General features: G+C 40.8%; 1 protein-coding gene across 1 annotated transcript in view; it reads right to left on the reverse strand.

Moving 5' to 3' along the window:
- The window catches only part of Smc1b (structural maintenance of chromosomes 1B), a 73,169-nt gene that overhangs the window by 51,843 nt on the left and 5,033 nt on the right, over positions 1-16,293 (reverse strand). Inside the window, exons 2-8 of the mRNA XM_004642456.2 lie at positions 10,437-10,625; positions 8,320-8,432; positions 8,030-8,233; positions 5,940-6,178; positions 3,842-4,100; positions 2,559-2,699; positions 90-172 (exon numbers count right to left, since the gene is read on the reverse strand). Coding sequence (XP_004642513.1) covers positions 90-172; positions 2,559-2,699; positions 3,842-4,100; positions 5,940-6,178; positions 8,030-8,233; positions 8,320-8,432; positions 10,437-10,625 — 1,228 coding nt within the window. The remainder of the gene's footprint in view (positions 1-89; positions 173-2,558; positions 2,700-3,841; positions 4,101-5,939; positions 6,179-8,029; positions 8,234-8,319; positions 8,433-10,436; positions 10,626-16,293) is intronic.

The following is a 16,293-nucleotide window of genomic DNA, read 5'->3' on the forward strand; positions in this document are numbered from 1 at the left end:
AGTGATCTCCCCAGCCCAACATCCTTTGATATGTAGAAATGCACTGGCCTCTAGAGACGGTGAGCTAGTTCCAAGGATTTTATACTTACATGCATGTCTTTATATATTCTTCCAACTTTTCTATTCGTTTTTTGTGATCTTCTATTTGTTCTTTTACTTGTTTTAGATTTCCCTAAAAGAGGAAATAAAACCTAGTCAATTACCAATTCCAAACTAATAAAACTACGTCTCAAAGTCACCACACTATACAGTTAAGTGAAGACAGTAATGAAAGCAAGTTTTAATTGTGAAAAGCCAGTCAGGTTGACAGTTCAGCTAAATGGTTACAGTCATGTAAGGTCCTTGACTTAAACATTCATTTGTGTCGGGGCCAGTGAACAGTTTAAAAAAATCAGGTTTTGTGACTTGATTTATATAATAAAAGTATCATTTTAGCTTCTATAACTGTGGCTTCTCTGTAGGAATCATGGGCAGTAACAGAAACTGTAGCCCACTACACTGACCCAAGCCCTCCAAAATGGCAAACTGGACAAGGATGGCGGCAGCAGAAATGGAGATTCTTGTATTTTCAAGTGGAGCCAACAGAAATTTATTGAAAGAATTAAGAGATGGGTTCTACTTTTTGACCACCTCAGCAACCAGGAGGACTGACTGCTCCCACTGGAGCTGCAGAAGACTGTGCCTCACGTGTGGGCAGCGGGGCAAGGACAGAAGTCTAGTCTGGAACACACAACCAAGTTGGAGATGCTGAGGAAGCAGGTGGAGATACAGGGCTGGGGTTTGCAGGGCTGAGCTGGAGTAAGACGTGCACAGTACAGTATTTAAAGCCGTGTGGCTATAGATCACCAAGGCAAAGAACATGGGTGAGAGAAAAAATAAGAATGGAAACACAGAACATCTACTTTGAAGACAGAGACCCTGCTGTCTTGCTAAAACACACGTGCAAATGAACACTATATTATATCACAATGCCCAGAAACTCTGTAATAAATTGTTCTTATTGTTGAATGCACTATAAGTTTGTAGCTGAGTCCTCATCTAAGATCATAACGCATGAAGAGGGAGAGACTAGATGTTGGTGAACTGTCCCAGCCACTTGCACCCACTGAATCTGCCTATCACCACAAGGCAGACAAGGACAAAGAGATCAAAGGACACAGGAGTTAAATAATTCAGTTATCCATGGACGTCATACACATTAAGTGAAGATTAAGGCTGCTGGAAGCTCGCTGTGCCTCAGGGAGGCCGAGAATCACCACGCTGTCCTGATGGTGACTCCTGCTGCCATTAACAAGCTGCTCTCGGGTTACAGTCACCCCCATTCTGCAGGGGCTGATTCCAGAACCTTCTATGCTACATGATCTGTAGGTGCTCATGGCCCTTGAATAAAACACACTAGTGGGGCTGGCGAGATAGCTCAACGGACTAAGCTCCTGCTTAGGCAAGCGCAAGGACCAGGGCTTGCTCCCTGGTACACATGCCATGCTGGCCTCACCCCTGGGTGCGCTGAGCTAGTGACAGAGTGCAGGCATGGGGGCGTGGCCTGTAATCCCGGCACTGAGGAAGCTGACAACAGGAGGATCACTAGAGTGCGAGCTGTGTATTGAGACCCTGTACCAAATACATGAAATTAAAAAACAAAGCACAGTAGCATCTGAGTACAACCTACACATATCCTCCCTTAATTTTAAATCCTCTCTAGATTACTGATATCTATACAACGTAAATGCTGTGCAAACAGGCTTAATACTGTACTTAGGAAATAATGACAGGAAAGTCTCAATGTTCAGCGAACATGTAATTTTTTCTCAAAATATTTTGTCTTAGGTTGAATCCACAGAAGCGGAACCCAACGATACAGAGAGAATAGTGACTCGTCCTGAATGTTTTCAAATGACTTTGCATTCATCTCTGCTCTGATACTCGCTTTTTCCCTCTGTCTATCCTCCTCCTAACCCTACTGGACTAAAAGACATGTAAGAAAGAGACTGTACCTTATGAACACACTTATCACAAATCAGATGCCCAGAAAACTCGGAAGGCATGAATGAAAACACTGTCTTTGCCCACTGTAACCCTAAAAAAGCATAAGGTAATACTAGGAACAGAACACATAATCCAGAATTGTTTCCTCTTTTTGTGATGATGGCAATTGAACCCACAGCCTCGGCACTAGAGTTCAACCTTAGCCTTCTACTAAAAAGCTATTTATGTGTATTCAAAATGGTTAGGATAGATATACAGCTACATTCTCTTAATTCAATGAATAGAGGGATTTGTTCTAACAGTGTTTGTAAATAGGATATCATGTCTGCATCTTGTACAACACATAACCACTAGGAAGGCAGTATGCAATGTGTTAATTATTGGAACTGTCCTACCAATGTGATTGGAAACTGTCTCATTGCTATTTATTTCTCAATAAAATTATGGAAAAATAAAATAAAAAGTAAAAAACTATGTTTGAAGTAAATCAATCTATGCATGCTGCAAAGTTAACAGAAAAGGAGACGCAACTTGATCAACAGGAACCCCGAGTCCCGCGTGGCCGGCAGTACCTGAGCCTCCCCGCGCCGCCGGCTCTCCAGCGCGAGTCTTTCTTTCTCTGCTCTCTGCTCCCACTGCAGCTTCTCCAGCTGCTGAGTCAGGCTCGCCACTTCCCTTCTTACTCGTTCCTTAAGTTCCTTATAGTGATCCAGCTGTATAAACAGATTCAAAACACTGCTAACCCACTCAGAACACAACAGAAAATTCTTTGTGTGACATCCTGGACTAGCAGATAATTCATCTTATCAAAAACTTTTTAATATAATTAGATCACAATTAACCCTTTCCTTCAGGTAAAATAATGAACATACTGTGAAAGCCTCTTTACTTTACCTCTTTAGATAGAGCAACAAGATAGCCGAAGCAAATGGTATCTAAAACTCTGTAAGAAAATCGTAAGTGTGCTAGGCATGGTGGAGCACGCCTGTAATCCCAGCCCTTGGGAGGCTGAGGCAGGAGGATTGCCGTGAGTCTGAGGCCAGTCTGGGTTACACAGTGAGCTCAAGGCTGGCCTGCACTACCTAGCAAGACCCTATCTCAAAAAAAAGGAAAAGAAAATTTTAAGAGAGAAAGGAGAATCTAGACAATACAATACCATCCTTTTCTATTTACACAGCCACAATTATTTTGGCATATATAATACAGAATTATCATAAAACTAAAGGATAAATGATAAAGTTTAGCCAAAAAGTTTGAAAATTCTCTATCACATATTTTTGGTATTTACTACTAGTTTATTATAACTATTATATACTATACTAAGATAGATATTAAGCTATCACTGAATATTTTTATTTACTTAATTTTTTTTGCAATACTGGGGATCGAACTCAGGACACTGCACCTGCCAGGCAGATGCTTAAGCCACTGAGCTATCTCCTGGCTGGATTGAACATTCTAAATCACTTTAGTCATTTTCCTTACTGTCAATTAAAATTCTTTAAAGATGCATACATCTGACCTTTAAGTTTTTATACTATCATGAGAAAAAAACAACTGTTTAATCTTAAAAATAACTTGGTTAATTATCTAACTTTAATTACAAGATTAAACCAGGTCATCGTGTTTTCTAAAGCTCTAACGTACAGATGTTAAAATGTCATCACACAGAGCAAAATAGCTTCATCAAAGACTATAAATTTAGATTCTGCATTCAGATTTAAAATTTTAAATTCCAACAAATTACATTATGATAATCTCTTAAACATCAGAGAAGTTATTCTTTAAACCTTTTCTAGTTAAAAGGATAAGATGAAACAATTAAAAATGATTTCCCATTTGTTGACTTTTTCACCTGACTGGCTTCCAGTTCAATGTCTCGCCCTCTCTGTAAGCTTTCTTCTTCAATCTGTTTTTCAAAACTTTTCCATGCACTATCTAAATCAACCAGCTCTGTCTGCAAGGCTCTTATGTCATCTTCCTGCTTAGAACATTGTTTCTCACAGTCCTTTATTGACTTCTTAGACATATCCAATTTCTTGAGGTAGTGAGAAGTGTTTTCTTTGGCTTTAATGTACTGAGGCCTCTTTTGATTTAAAAGTACTTCAAGAGATCTAAAAAGGAAAAAAGAGTTCTTGAAGAAAACTAATTCTATTAATGTATAAATGGAAATTATTTTGTTCAAATCACATTCAAAACTAAATTCACAGAATGTCTGCGAAATTCTGAAGACTTAAGAAAATCAACGGTTGCCGAAGGCTGGGCAAGCCCAGGGAGGAGGAGGACAGGAAGCGTGGAGCATGTCTGAAGAGTGCTTATGGAGCTTCACAGTGTCAAGAGTGAACTTTAATGTAAACAGCTTTTTACATAATCACGAGACTGACGGGTACCAGAGAGAATGCAGGATGTGACAAAAGCATCTAACTATATTATAAAGATATTAAACTTTAATAAAGGAGAGTGGAAAAAAAAAAAAACCTGCTGGCTTAAGCCTGGAGTCTGTAACACCAGAAAAGGGACTTATACAGAAGCACAGTACTCGTCAGAACCTGCTTCCCTTGGGAGGACAGGCTGACTGTCCTGATACTGTACAACGATTAAACTGACGGCTGATGGTGGGAGCCAGGCTTCTCTACTGAAAAGGGAGTTGCTAAACAAGAACAGGATAAAGTCAACCATATGGGGATGGATTATAGTTGGGAGAAATTGGCACCAAGTCATGTTTAGCTTAACAGACTGTTACAGATGGCGACATATGGAAATACTGACAGACATGTACATGTGAGTCAGCACACACACGCAGGTCCTAGTTCTGTCGGCAGGGAAGACTAGCAGCAGGGAGCACACGCGCGTGCAGATGCTGGCTCCTGAGGCCATTCTTCAGTAAAAGGAGCCAGTGCTCCTGGGAGAGATGCTCGGTTCCAGGCCTGGGGCATCTCGCAGTGCTGGCAAGTATGGACACGCTGAAAAATCACGCTGACGGGGCCATGTCAAAGGGACGCAGGATCCAACTCAGAGAGTTCTCAGCAGCCACAGGCGGATGGCATGTTGGTATGACACACAAGATATGTATCGCAACACAGATAGTATGTTAACGCCCTGATGTCACGTGATGTGAACAGCACTTTATTTCGTAGACTTCCTTTCTAAAATCCAGGATGCCAATCTAATTACGAGAAAACTGCCAGGCAAATTTCAAATAAGGGCCATTCTACAGAAAATTTGACCAACATTCCTGAAAACTGTGAGGCCATCCAAACATGGAAAGCCAGAAAAAATTGTCACAGGCACAGAAAACAGACAGTTAAATGTACTATGATGTTCTGGGTCAGAAAAAGGCCATGAGGTACACACTAGGATCTAAAGAAAGCATGGATTTTAATAATTCTGTATTTATTATTGCAGTAATTTTGAAAATGTAGCCTACTAATAGTGTAATATATTAATAACAAGATAAACAGCATGGGGAATATGGAACTCTATACTTTTTCTGAATACCCAAAAATGTTCCAAAGTAAAAAACTTGCTTTTGCTTTTTGAGAGGACCTCATTATGTAGTTCAGGCTGGCCTTGAATTAACTTATGTAGCCCAGGTTTGCCTCAAATTCAAGAGGATCCTCCTGCCTCAGCCGCCCAAGAGCTGGGATTACAGGCATGTGCCACCATGCCCAGTCAAAAGCTGATTTTAAAAAGTCAACTTTCCTAGCCAGGTGTGGTAATGCACGCCTATGATCGCAGCACTTGGGAGGCTGAGGCAGGAGGATTCTCATGAATTTGAGGCCAGACTGGGCTGCATAAGTGAGTACAAGGCCAGACTCCATCTCCAAAAAAAAAGAAAGAAAGAAAAAGAAAAAGAGAAAGAGTCAACTTTTCTACTGGCATGTATATTTTTTCTCTCAATCTATATAAAATCTATAAAATCCAAATGTTAATAGCTATTTTTAAAAACTCACTTCAGTTCTTTCTCTGTTTGTTGTAGCTGTCTAGTTAGCGTTCCATGTTCCTTTTTCTTGGCTTTAACTACGTTTTCATGATGAGATTGGGACTTTTTTACGACACTTAAATCCCTATTTACATGCTCTAGCTCAAGGTTCAGGAAATGAATTTTTTTCTCATTATGATATAGTTGAAAAAGCTGCAGTTGAATCTTGTTTAGTTTCAGTTCTTCAAGGAGATTTTGGTAGTGCTCTGCCTATAAAATAATACAATTCAACATAAGTTAAAAGGGTATATTTGAGCTGACATTCCACAAATTCCACTCTCACACCACACACTGATCCAGAATGAGTTTTTGTTCCTGTTATTAAGAAATAGCATTCATGACAAGAGCAGCATTACTTGGACACTTTCTGGATACACTTCTAAAATAGGTCAGTAAACCAGTGAGTGTGAATGAATGAAACCAGTGCTGTGAGTAAGAACAGTGAAGTAGCAGCTGCTCCCTAGTGCCCCTAGCCCACCTCTGCCTTGAGCAGGCCACAAACATTCCCTGGTGCCAGCTTCCTCATTTGTAAACCGAAGAAAGAGTATTACAGGATTAGACATTTCCTCACAACTTTAAATTCAGTGATTTTAGATAAAATTAATACGATGGGAAGTACTTTTCCTACTGATGAAAATGGAAGCTGCAGCAGTGTACATGATTATAGTTTTATATTATGAGAAAAGAATTTCCTTAATATTGATCTGTGCTATTAAGACAGACAGAGAGGGACACACACAGAGACAGAGACAGAGACAGAGACAGAGACAGAGACAGAGACAGAGACAGAGAGAGAACGAGAACAGACTGGGCCACTTCAAGAGGAGAGCTCCTAGTCAACGAAGTATTTCAAGTAATAGTTAACAGTCATCTGCCAAGGATGCTGTAATAAAAATAAGAAACCATTAGGAAGCTGGGCTATTTTAACTGTCTTCATAATGCTTCAAGTTCCACAATTCAGTAAGCCATCTCAGTATACAGCAACTAGCATATCGACCCTTACTGCCCACCCCTTTCCACTAACAACACCAAGAACATATGTAGATATTAAAATATGAGGGAACTGAAAAAACCTGCACTGATCATGAGCCCATCCACGTTTATCTCTTCAAGTCTTTACTGAGTGTCTACTGCGCACCAGGTCCTCACTATGCGCTGAGACACGGCAGAGAACATGAAAGGCCACGTCTGCGCCTATGAAGCTCACCTTCCAGCTATTATCATGCAGGGAAAGGGAGTCAAGAGAAAAGAAAAGCAAATAAAAAAGGTACTTTCATACAGCAATATGTTATAAAAGAAAGAAAATAAGGAATCTGGAAACATAAAGGAAGGTGTGCTGATTTAGGTGAGGAGGCAGACAACAAACACCCGCATGAAGAAATGGCTGTGGAGGACAACTTAAGTGTGACAGTGCCCGCCATACAAAAATCATGAGTGGATGAGGACCCAGCTACGCCTACTAAGCCATGTCTTTACGTTACAGAAATGTACAACAGCCAGGAGTGGTGGTACACTCCAGGAGGCCGAGGCAAGGGGATTAGAAGTTTGAGCCAACCACCCTGCCTCTAAGGAAAAATTAAAAGGAATGGTAGTGTAGCTCAGTCTCAAGGCCAGGGTTTCAACACCCAATACTATTTAAAAAAAAAAAAAAGTAAAAGAATGTTGCCCTTTCAATTGATTCATTTTGGAAAACGTAGTTATTTTTCATAAAATGCTAGCATGTAACGAATTCAACTGAAATTTTTGCAAGCATCAGTAAAATCTTTTTACACTTTAGGTTTTAATTTTAAATACAATAAATATCGGTAAATATAAGCCAATGAACAAAAACCACTTTGGGTCTTCAATTTTTAAAAGTTTAAAAGTGTCAATATCCAAAATTATGCTGGAAAGAAAAACTCAAATAGAGGCAGATATGCCATGAAGTTTATCTTTAATGACTATCAGGCCTGACGTCTGTTTATGTTTATAGTTCTATTATTAAAGCAATCTTCTTGGTGGCTCCACGCTAGCACCCGGCAAGCTAGCACAGAAAGCAGTCACTTCTTCAGGACATCTTACCTCTTCTTTCTCTAATTTTGCATGCTTGCGCTCTGCGGCTACATTTTTTTTCTTATTAAAATTAAACTGTGCATCTTCCTCGGCCTTTTGTAACTTTTTCTTTTTTTCCTCATACTCTTTCTGAAGCTCTCCTGAAGTGCTGATCTCCTCAAAAAACTGGGTTCTTTCTTTGGGCTTTTTCATGGAAATGGACTCCACAGTTCCCTGTTAGGAACAGGACAGGACGACACGTAAGAGGTAGTGCTGCACTCCCCAACTGATGAGTCAGAGACCCCACTGCAGCCACTTACCTGAAAAACGAGACAGTTCCGTGCCTTGCCTATTATGCCTATCTTCTCCAACTCTGCTATGTAGGCAGAGCGAGTCACAGGGTTGTCACCAAAATGGAATTCTGAGCATCCCCCTGAAACCGCAGAATACAGATTGTTGCAGAGTATTTTTTATTGGAATGACCAGTTATGCAACAATATACCTATTAACACACACATTTCACCCGCCCACAACAGTGTTAAATGCCATGGACTATTCTTTGGCGGAAAAAAACAACAGATGAAAGTCTCCAACCATAAAGAGATTATATCCTAGTCAGGGAGACAGACAAAAATGAAGTATGCAAGTAAACAGCCTGTGAGAAAGTAGTAAGTGCCTGCCGAGACAGACCTGTGAACGAGAACAATCGGCCTTTCTGCACGGGAGGAAAGGCACCGAGCTTCAGTATGGCAGGCAAGGGAATCCATACTGAGATGGTGATTTGTGAGTTAAGAATCCCAAAGAAGGCCGGCAGTGGCGGCCTGACGTGTAGTTGTGGCTTCTTGAAAGACTGAGGTAGGATGACCACTTGTGCTGGTGTCTGAGGCCAGTCTGGGCAACACTGCAAGACTCCAGCTCTATAAACACAAAATCCAAAAGAAAGCGAGGAAACCAGACACGAATACACCCGGGTGAGAAGGAGGTGAAATTACCCAGTAAGGGGCAGTATGTAAGGGAGTATTCTGAAATCTCCTGCGACTGAACTTGAGGAAGGTTAATTAAGATAGGATTTATAAATTGGAAAAGGGCTAGGAAACAAGAATGAAAACGGTAACAACTTAAAACAATAAACCACATACTTATTTATAGAGGTTCCATATAATTCTAGCAAGGATTAAGAACTATATAGACGTAATAATTAATACAAACTAAAGCATTTCACTCAATGTTGGTAGAAGACGCTTGTCGGTTGCTGGTGGTACTGGTGCACACCTGTAATCCCAGAACTCAGGAGGTGGGGGCCAGCCTGGGCTACACAGTGGGCTCCAGGCCAGCCTGGGCTGTACAGGGAGACCTTGTTTCAATAAATAAGTAAATAAATAAAAGAAAAAAACTGTCTATAAAGATAATAACATGCATACAATTAATTCATCAATAAGAAAGGAGACAAGCCTCAGGAGCCCCAAGAGGGGCTTTCATGATTTTTCTGTCTCAGAGTCCCTCCTTCCTTTCAACTTTATATATTAATATAAAAATCCTGACAGTAGAATATTTGAATAAATAATTCTGATTAAGGAAGTCTTTTTTTTCCTTTCTTTTAAAAATATGTTTTGAAACAAAGGTCTTAAATATAGTTCAGGGTGGCCTCAGGCTCACTCTGACTCACCCGGGCTGGCCAGCAACTTGCAGTAATCCTTCTGCCTCAGGCTCCCAAGTGGTCAGACAACAGGTGATGTGCCTGACAGGGAGAATCTTTTTTTTAATGTACTTGGTTGTTACAGGGTCTCACTTCACAGCTCGGACTCATGGTCATCCTGCTGGTTTCAGCCTCTCTAGCACTGGGATTATAGGTGGGCACCAATACTCCCAGACTCTGGCCAGCTCAGTCTGCGCTGGGGATGGGGCCGGCAAGGAATGTGGTGCCGGGGGATGCAATCACAGTCTCTGTGCGTGCCTAAGCTTGCCTAAGCAGGAGCTTTAGTCCACTGAGCTATCTCACCAGTTCTGAGGAAGAATCCTAATGGAGAATAGAACAGGTTCTGTTACTTGCCCTGAGGTGGGGAGGGGGGAAGAGTTTCTAGTTCATTTTGTCACTGGAAAACAGTAAGTCCCCTATACAAACATCTGAGCTGCAAACTTTCACAGGTGTACTGAGTAAGAGATAATGTCAGACTTAGGAACACGCCAGACTTATGACCTCCCAGAATGGAACTCATTCAGAAGTTGGAGACTCAAGTGCACTAAGTCCCATCCTTCAAATAAAGGAAAAACAATCTTGCTTACTTTTTCAAAATCAAACGACTCCCTTGGGCTGAGAAGATAACTCAGTGGCATAAGCGCCTGCCTGGCAAGCACAAGGTCCCAAGTTTGATCCCCAGTACCACAAAAAATAAAATAAAATAAAATGACTGCCAAGCTAAATATATGAAGCAAATACCTCGGATAATTCGTGTGAATGTCTTCTCTTCTCCACTTTCCTCCAGATATACAATTTTTACACTTGCAGAAGAAGAAACAGGTTTTCCAACATGTGCACCGTGAATAAGTTCTTGAATACTTTTGACTCTCAAATTAGCTATTTTCTCTCCCATTACGAAGCTAAGTGCATCCATTACATTAGATTTTCCTGGGGAAGAAACAAGATAAATTCTTAATGATTAAAAACATTGGGCTGGTGAGATGGCTCAGCGGTCTAAAGCACCTACTTAGAACAAGCTTAACAAAGCAGAGGGACCGCGGTTCAATCCCCCAGCACCACATGCCAGCCAGCCCCGCCCCCTGGTGAGCTGAGCTGGCCACACACACACACACACACACACACACAAGTAAATAAATAAATTAATTAAAAAAAATTTAAAAACAAAACAAAACATTGCCCACGGGTTGGGGAGATGGCTCAGTAGAATAAGCACTTGGCTGGCAAGCACAAGGGTCTGAGTTCAATCACCGGTTCCAAAAAAAAAAAAAAAAAAAAAGTTGCCCAAAGCCAGAGAAATCAGGCTCCTAAAGGCAGTGAAGCAGCACACAGACCAGGACTGCGGGTATTCGAAGCTCATGACTGAGGTCTTAGGTCAAACAGTGGTTTCATCTAGGCAACTGCAGCTGAGTACTGAGGGAGCTAAACCAAGGAAAGAAACCCTTGGACTTAAATTCCAGATGGAAACCGTAACACCCGTGCCACATAAGCAAACTAAAACTTTAAGGAAGCTGTAAATCTACAAACATAAAATAGGAAATTCGCAGCAACCCACCAACCAGAAAGAGCCCCGTCTACCTGAGTCAGGCATAATAAGCATACTGGCATACTCTTGACGCAAACTGGCCCACTGTTTTTTCTTGTTCCTATCGTACAAAAACAAACTGTTCTATCATGCCTAGTGGAATACTCATTCTATTTTATAGATTAAGGTGTTGCAGGGTGTGGTGGCACATGCTTGTAATCCCAGCACTCAGGAGGCTGAGGCAGGAAGATCACTGGGAGTTCCAGGTCACCCTGGGCTACAAAGTGAGTTCAAGTCCAGCCTGAACTGCATAGCAAAACCCCATCTAAAAAACAAAACAAAAAACAAAAAAAGTGTGGCCTGATTCTAGAATCACAAATTAAAGCCAGATAGACCCTTAAGCAAAATTTGTTGATTTTGTCTTTTGATTCCTCCACAGTGGGTAATGTGATCAATGTTTACTGAACCTTGTATCAGATTCTCTACGCCTATTCTTTGGTCTTCACAATAATCTTATGAAATAGGTACTTAACTTGCATTCTACAAACAAAGGAGAGTTAAACAACATGTTTTAGAGTGAAGCAACTAATTCCAAGACCTGTTTTGTCTACTGAATGTAAGAGATTCCTTGCCCTGAATGTAGGCCATAACACTGTTATGAATTGGATCAAATATGTCCCCCAACAGGCTCACACGTTCAGGGGTAGGGTTTGTGAAGGTGACTGGATCGCTGGCTGGACCACTAGTACTCCACTGATGAGTTCATGGCTGAGTGTGCTGTCAGGAGGTGGTGTCTGGCACTGGAGGCAAACCTGGAAGAACACGCTCCTGTCTCCATCCCCTTCCTCTCCCTCTGACTCACTCTCTTCTCTTTCTGGCAGGTGAGTGGCTTTCTTCTGTCACGCCCTTTCACCATGAGGTCTCTACCCTGGAGCCAGGCAACCATAGGTTAAAACTTCTGAAACCATCAGCCAAAATAAACCCTTCCTCCTCCAGACTGACTTTTTTTTTGGGTCCTGGATCACAGCAATAAATAGATGACTAGTACCCATACTGTAATACACAATAAGAATAAATGAACACAACATGCATGAGAAGCACTTAGGAGAAGCATGAGCAGATGGAGGCTGAGTTCGCTTTGCAGGGTATAATTCTGCATTAAATTTTAAAAAGTAACAAGAAGTTTGGAGAGACACATATACCCTCACAGCAAAAGAATAATTTGCTCATGGGCACAAAGGAGTTAGGGAAGACAGCACCATTTCAGAAAGAAAGGGACTAATATACATGGACGGAGAGCTTAGAAGGTTGGAAAGGACAGAAAGCTGGGGAACTTAAGGAATAATATCAATATGCTACATTAAAGAAATTTAGCTTTGTGCTGAAGATTGTGTGAAGCCACCAAAGTGTTTTAGGAACAACTTTTTCAAATATGGTTTATAGATATTTCTCAGACATTAACCCAATAGAGAAGTGGGCACAGGACACAAAAGCCACATCAGAGAAAAAAAAGGACCTTAATTGTCAAAAGCAATTCAAAATGTTTAAGAGGAATGTAAACTAAAACTGTACTAACTTCTAATTCTCACTTAGCAATGCATCCAAAATTTTCAAAATGAATTCTTTTGGTCAGGCAGGAGGGAAGCACAGCCTTTTGTAGATTATATTTTAGTATTATTTTTAATGTATTTAGTACAGGGTCTATAGGGTCTCACTGCACAGATCAGACTCATAGTGATCCTCCTGTTCTCAGCCTCCCAAGTGTTGGGATTACAGGCATGTGTAGTAGCTTATACTTTAAAAGAATGCACTTTATGGTATATAAATTATAACTCAATAAAGCTGTTATACAAAAAATAACAAAACTAAAAGTGTACTTCAGGGATGGCAAGATAGCTCAGTGGACTAAGCGCCTACTTAGGCAAACAAGAGACCAGGGTCCAATCTCCAGCACCACATGCCACACCGGCCCAACCCCCAGGCATGCTGGGACACACTGAGACTGAGACGGCCCCCAAAACTGGGTGTGGTAGTGCAGGCTTTTAGTCCCAGTGCTTGGGAGGCTGAAAACAGGAGGATCGCATGAGTCCAGGCTGCATAGTGAAACCCTGTACCAAATAGATTTGAAAGCTAAGATAAAAATAAGTAAGTGTACTTCATGTGTTTTCTAACCTGAAACAGCCCAGAACCAGTGCCACCTGCATGCACTAAGTACCTCTGGTCCCAGCCAGTAGTCTCTGATACCTATCTTGCTAACTGGAACCAGAATCACTAGAGAACTTGCTAAGTCAAGTCTGAGGCAGAGAAAAATGAACAAAAAGCCTGGGAACTAAGACACAGTATATCAGCAAGCAAGTTTTATGACACTAACAAGGCCATCACCAAAGCACACAGGCGACAGATTAAAGGAGTGACCATAACTGAAGAATGACAGTAATGGGCTAAGACATGCTTCCGTCAGTGAAAATCTATGGAACCATAACAATGTCAACAAAAAAAAAAAAAACAGAGGCAAAGTCACTTATATCACTTGAAGAACTCTTAAAACTGTTTTTGAAGATATTAATTGAAAAGAGGTAAGCATTTATCTTGTTCTTTTGAGTATGAACTGTAGGTTGATTTAAAAACAGAGTTAACAAAGGAAAGTTCTTTTCAATATGAAGTATAGAAAAGCATGAACAAACTGAAAAAAATCCATTTTGCAAACCTTAGCAAAATGCTGATTCCAGCAAATTGTCCTTGTCATTACAACAGATGAATGGTCACTAAAGGATATCTGTATCATGCTAAGGTAATACTAAACTTTATAGTCAGAAAAGAAAAGTCTAAGTAAACATAATCACAAAATCATCACCCAACATAATGGGTGATGAAAAAGATATTATGTGATACAATATTAACACAAAATGCACAGTATGATGTGGTTAGCCAAAAACACCCCATCATCCTTAGATATACCTTCTAGTGTGCAAACTAGAAGGGATACAGGAACAAACGAAATGATACCATGAGGGAGCAATCAGACAAATCTAAACATTCTACAGGAAAATGCCGCCAATCTTATCATCAAGTCAGTACTGTAACTAAAAGCACTATGGTTAAAAATTAAGAGATTTTAAAGTCAATCATCACTGAAGACGCATGTTTATAATCCCAACACTCTGGGAGGTGAAGCAGGAGGACCACAAGGTAGAGCCCAGCCCGGGTGACTCAGTGAGCCTGCCACAAATCACAAGTGGGCTAGAGGCCTAGCTCAGTGTGAAGGCCCTGGGTCTAACCCTAGTACAGGAAGGAGGTGGGAAGATTTAAGTGACATAACCATAAGCGCAATCTGTGCCTCTGAGTCACAGAGTGGTTTGATTCAAAAACATTTTGGAGTCAGCTGAAGGAATCTGAATTTGAGCTCTACACCAGATGAAAGGAAGAAAGCTGAAGATCATTACTGCAGAAGATTTAAGTCAGAAAACGAGAAAAAGTGTGAGATCTCACTTTCGTTTTCAAATGTTTGCACAGAAAAAAATGTCTATTCTCCCAAAGAGTTATTTTCTAATTGTTTACAATGAATATATATTGTTTTTATAATAATAAAACACTTTAAAAAATTCAGTAGCCATTATGAATTATCTAAAATTGGCTTTTAAAATAACTTTTTTGCAGAGTTGGGGAGATAGCTCAACAGTCTAAGCACCTGCCTGGCAAGCGCAAGGACCCTGGTTCAATCCCTGGTATGGTAAGCCATGCCAGCTCCAGAACCCCAGGTGCACCATGCCTGGGCATGGTGGTGCACTCCTGTAATCCCAGTGCTGGGGAGGCTGAGACAGGAGGATCACTATGAGTCCAAACTGCATAGCAAGACCCTGTATCAACAACAACAACAACAACAACAGTAAACAAAACCACTCATGTAGGAAATTGGGAACATATAGGAAAAAAAAATCACTTGAAAATCACATCATCCAGAGAAATATACCATTAATGGAAACAGATTTTCAAGTGTGTCAAAACTGTTCTCATATTTCAAGAAAAGAAAATCAATCTTTTCCTTTCTGGGAAGAAATGAAAAATACCTTCACAGCAACGTGGTGCATAGGTTTGAAGTTGGGTAAGACAGAAGGAACTCAGCTAAAGCAGTGCTGCACTGCTCCTTGGGGGGATCACCACAGCTCTGACTCAACAACAGGAAACGCAGACGAGAAATTGGAGTATAAAAATACACAAGGAATGCAAGGGCTTTCAGGCTCACGGTAAGAAAAGTGGATTTTATTCTAAGTGCAAGGGGAAACCAGGGAAAATTTTAAATTAGGAAATGCTCTGATTTACAGAGTCACATTTTTTTTTTTTTTTTTAATACTGTGGTTAGAAGAAACTGAAAAGAACAGAAGCAGAAAGAACTATGAGGGCATCAATCAACAGTCAAAGGGACAGATTTAACAGCTGTTACTGCACTGGAAAAGGCAAGAGGGAATCAGATTCGGCTGTCTTAGAGATAGAGCCACAGAATTCATGATTACTGGATGAGGGAGGAGGAGTGCAGACACAGGAATCCAGAATTGCCCTTAGGCTGCTGGTCTGAACGAGTACACAGCGCCTCTTAGTGAACTAGTAAAGACCAGGAAAGTGCAGGCTTGTTTTTTGGCAAGGGCTGGGGTAAGGAAACACTACACTATTTTTACTGTTAAGTTTTAGCGGCCTACCTGAAACAGCAAACTAAATAGCTGGCTATTAACCTGGTGCCCAGGAAAATGGACTAAGCTTGAGGTGTAACTTTCAAAACCAAGTCTAAGGGTTTTATTTGAAGCTGTGAGCCTGGATAGCACTTGGGAAAAGAACAACAGAGACAGAGGGCATGTTCTAGGCATACGCTAATTGGGGAGAATTAGAAGAAGCAGCCAACAACAACTGAGTGAAGCAAGGGTTAAGAAAGTCCATAGAGCGAAGTGTGTCAGGAAGGCGGGACAACCACCTCAGGAGACTTTCCTTTGACCCATTTCTTTAAAAACATCTCCAATATTTCATATTCTCCCTCCCACTTTTGTTTCTTATAACATTACTTCCTAACATTCTTTTTTTTTT

Source organism: Octodon degus, unplaced genomic scaffold, assembly GCF_000260255.1.
Source record: "Octodon degus isolate 3935 unplaced genomic scaffold, OctDeg1.0 scaffold00153, whole genome shotgun sequence".
Taxonomy (NCBI): Eukaryota; Metazoa; Chordata; class Mammalia; order Rodentia; family Octodontidae; genus Octodon; species Octodon degus.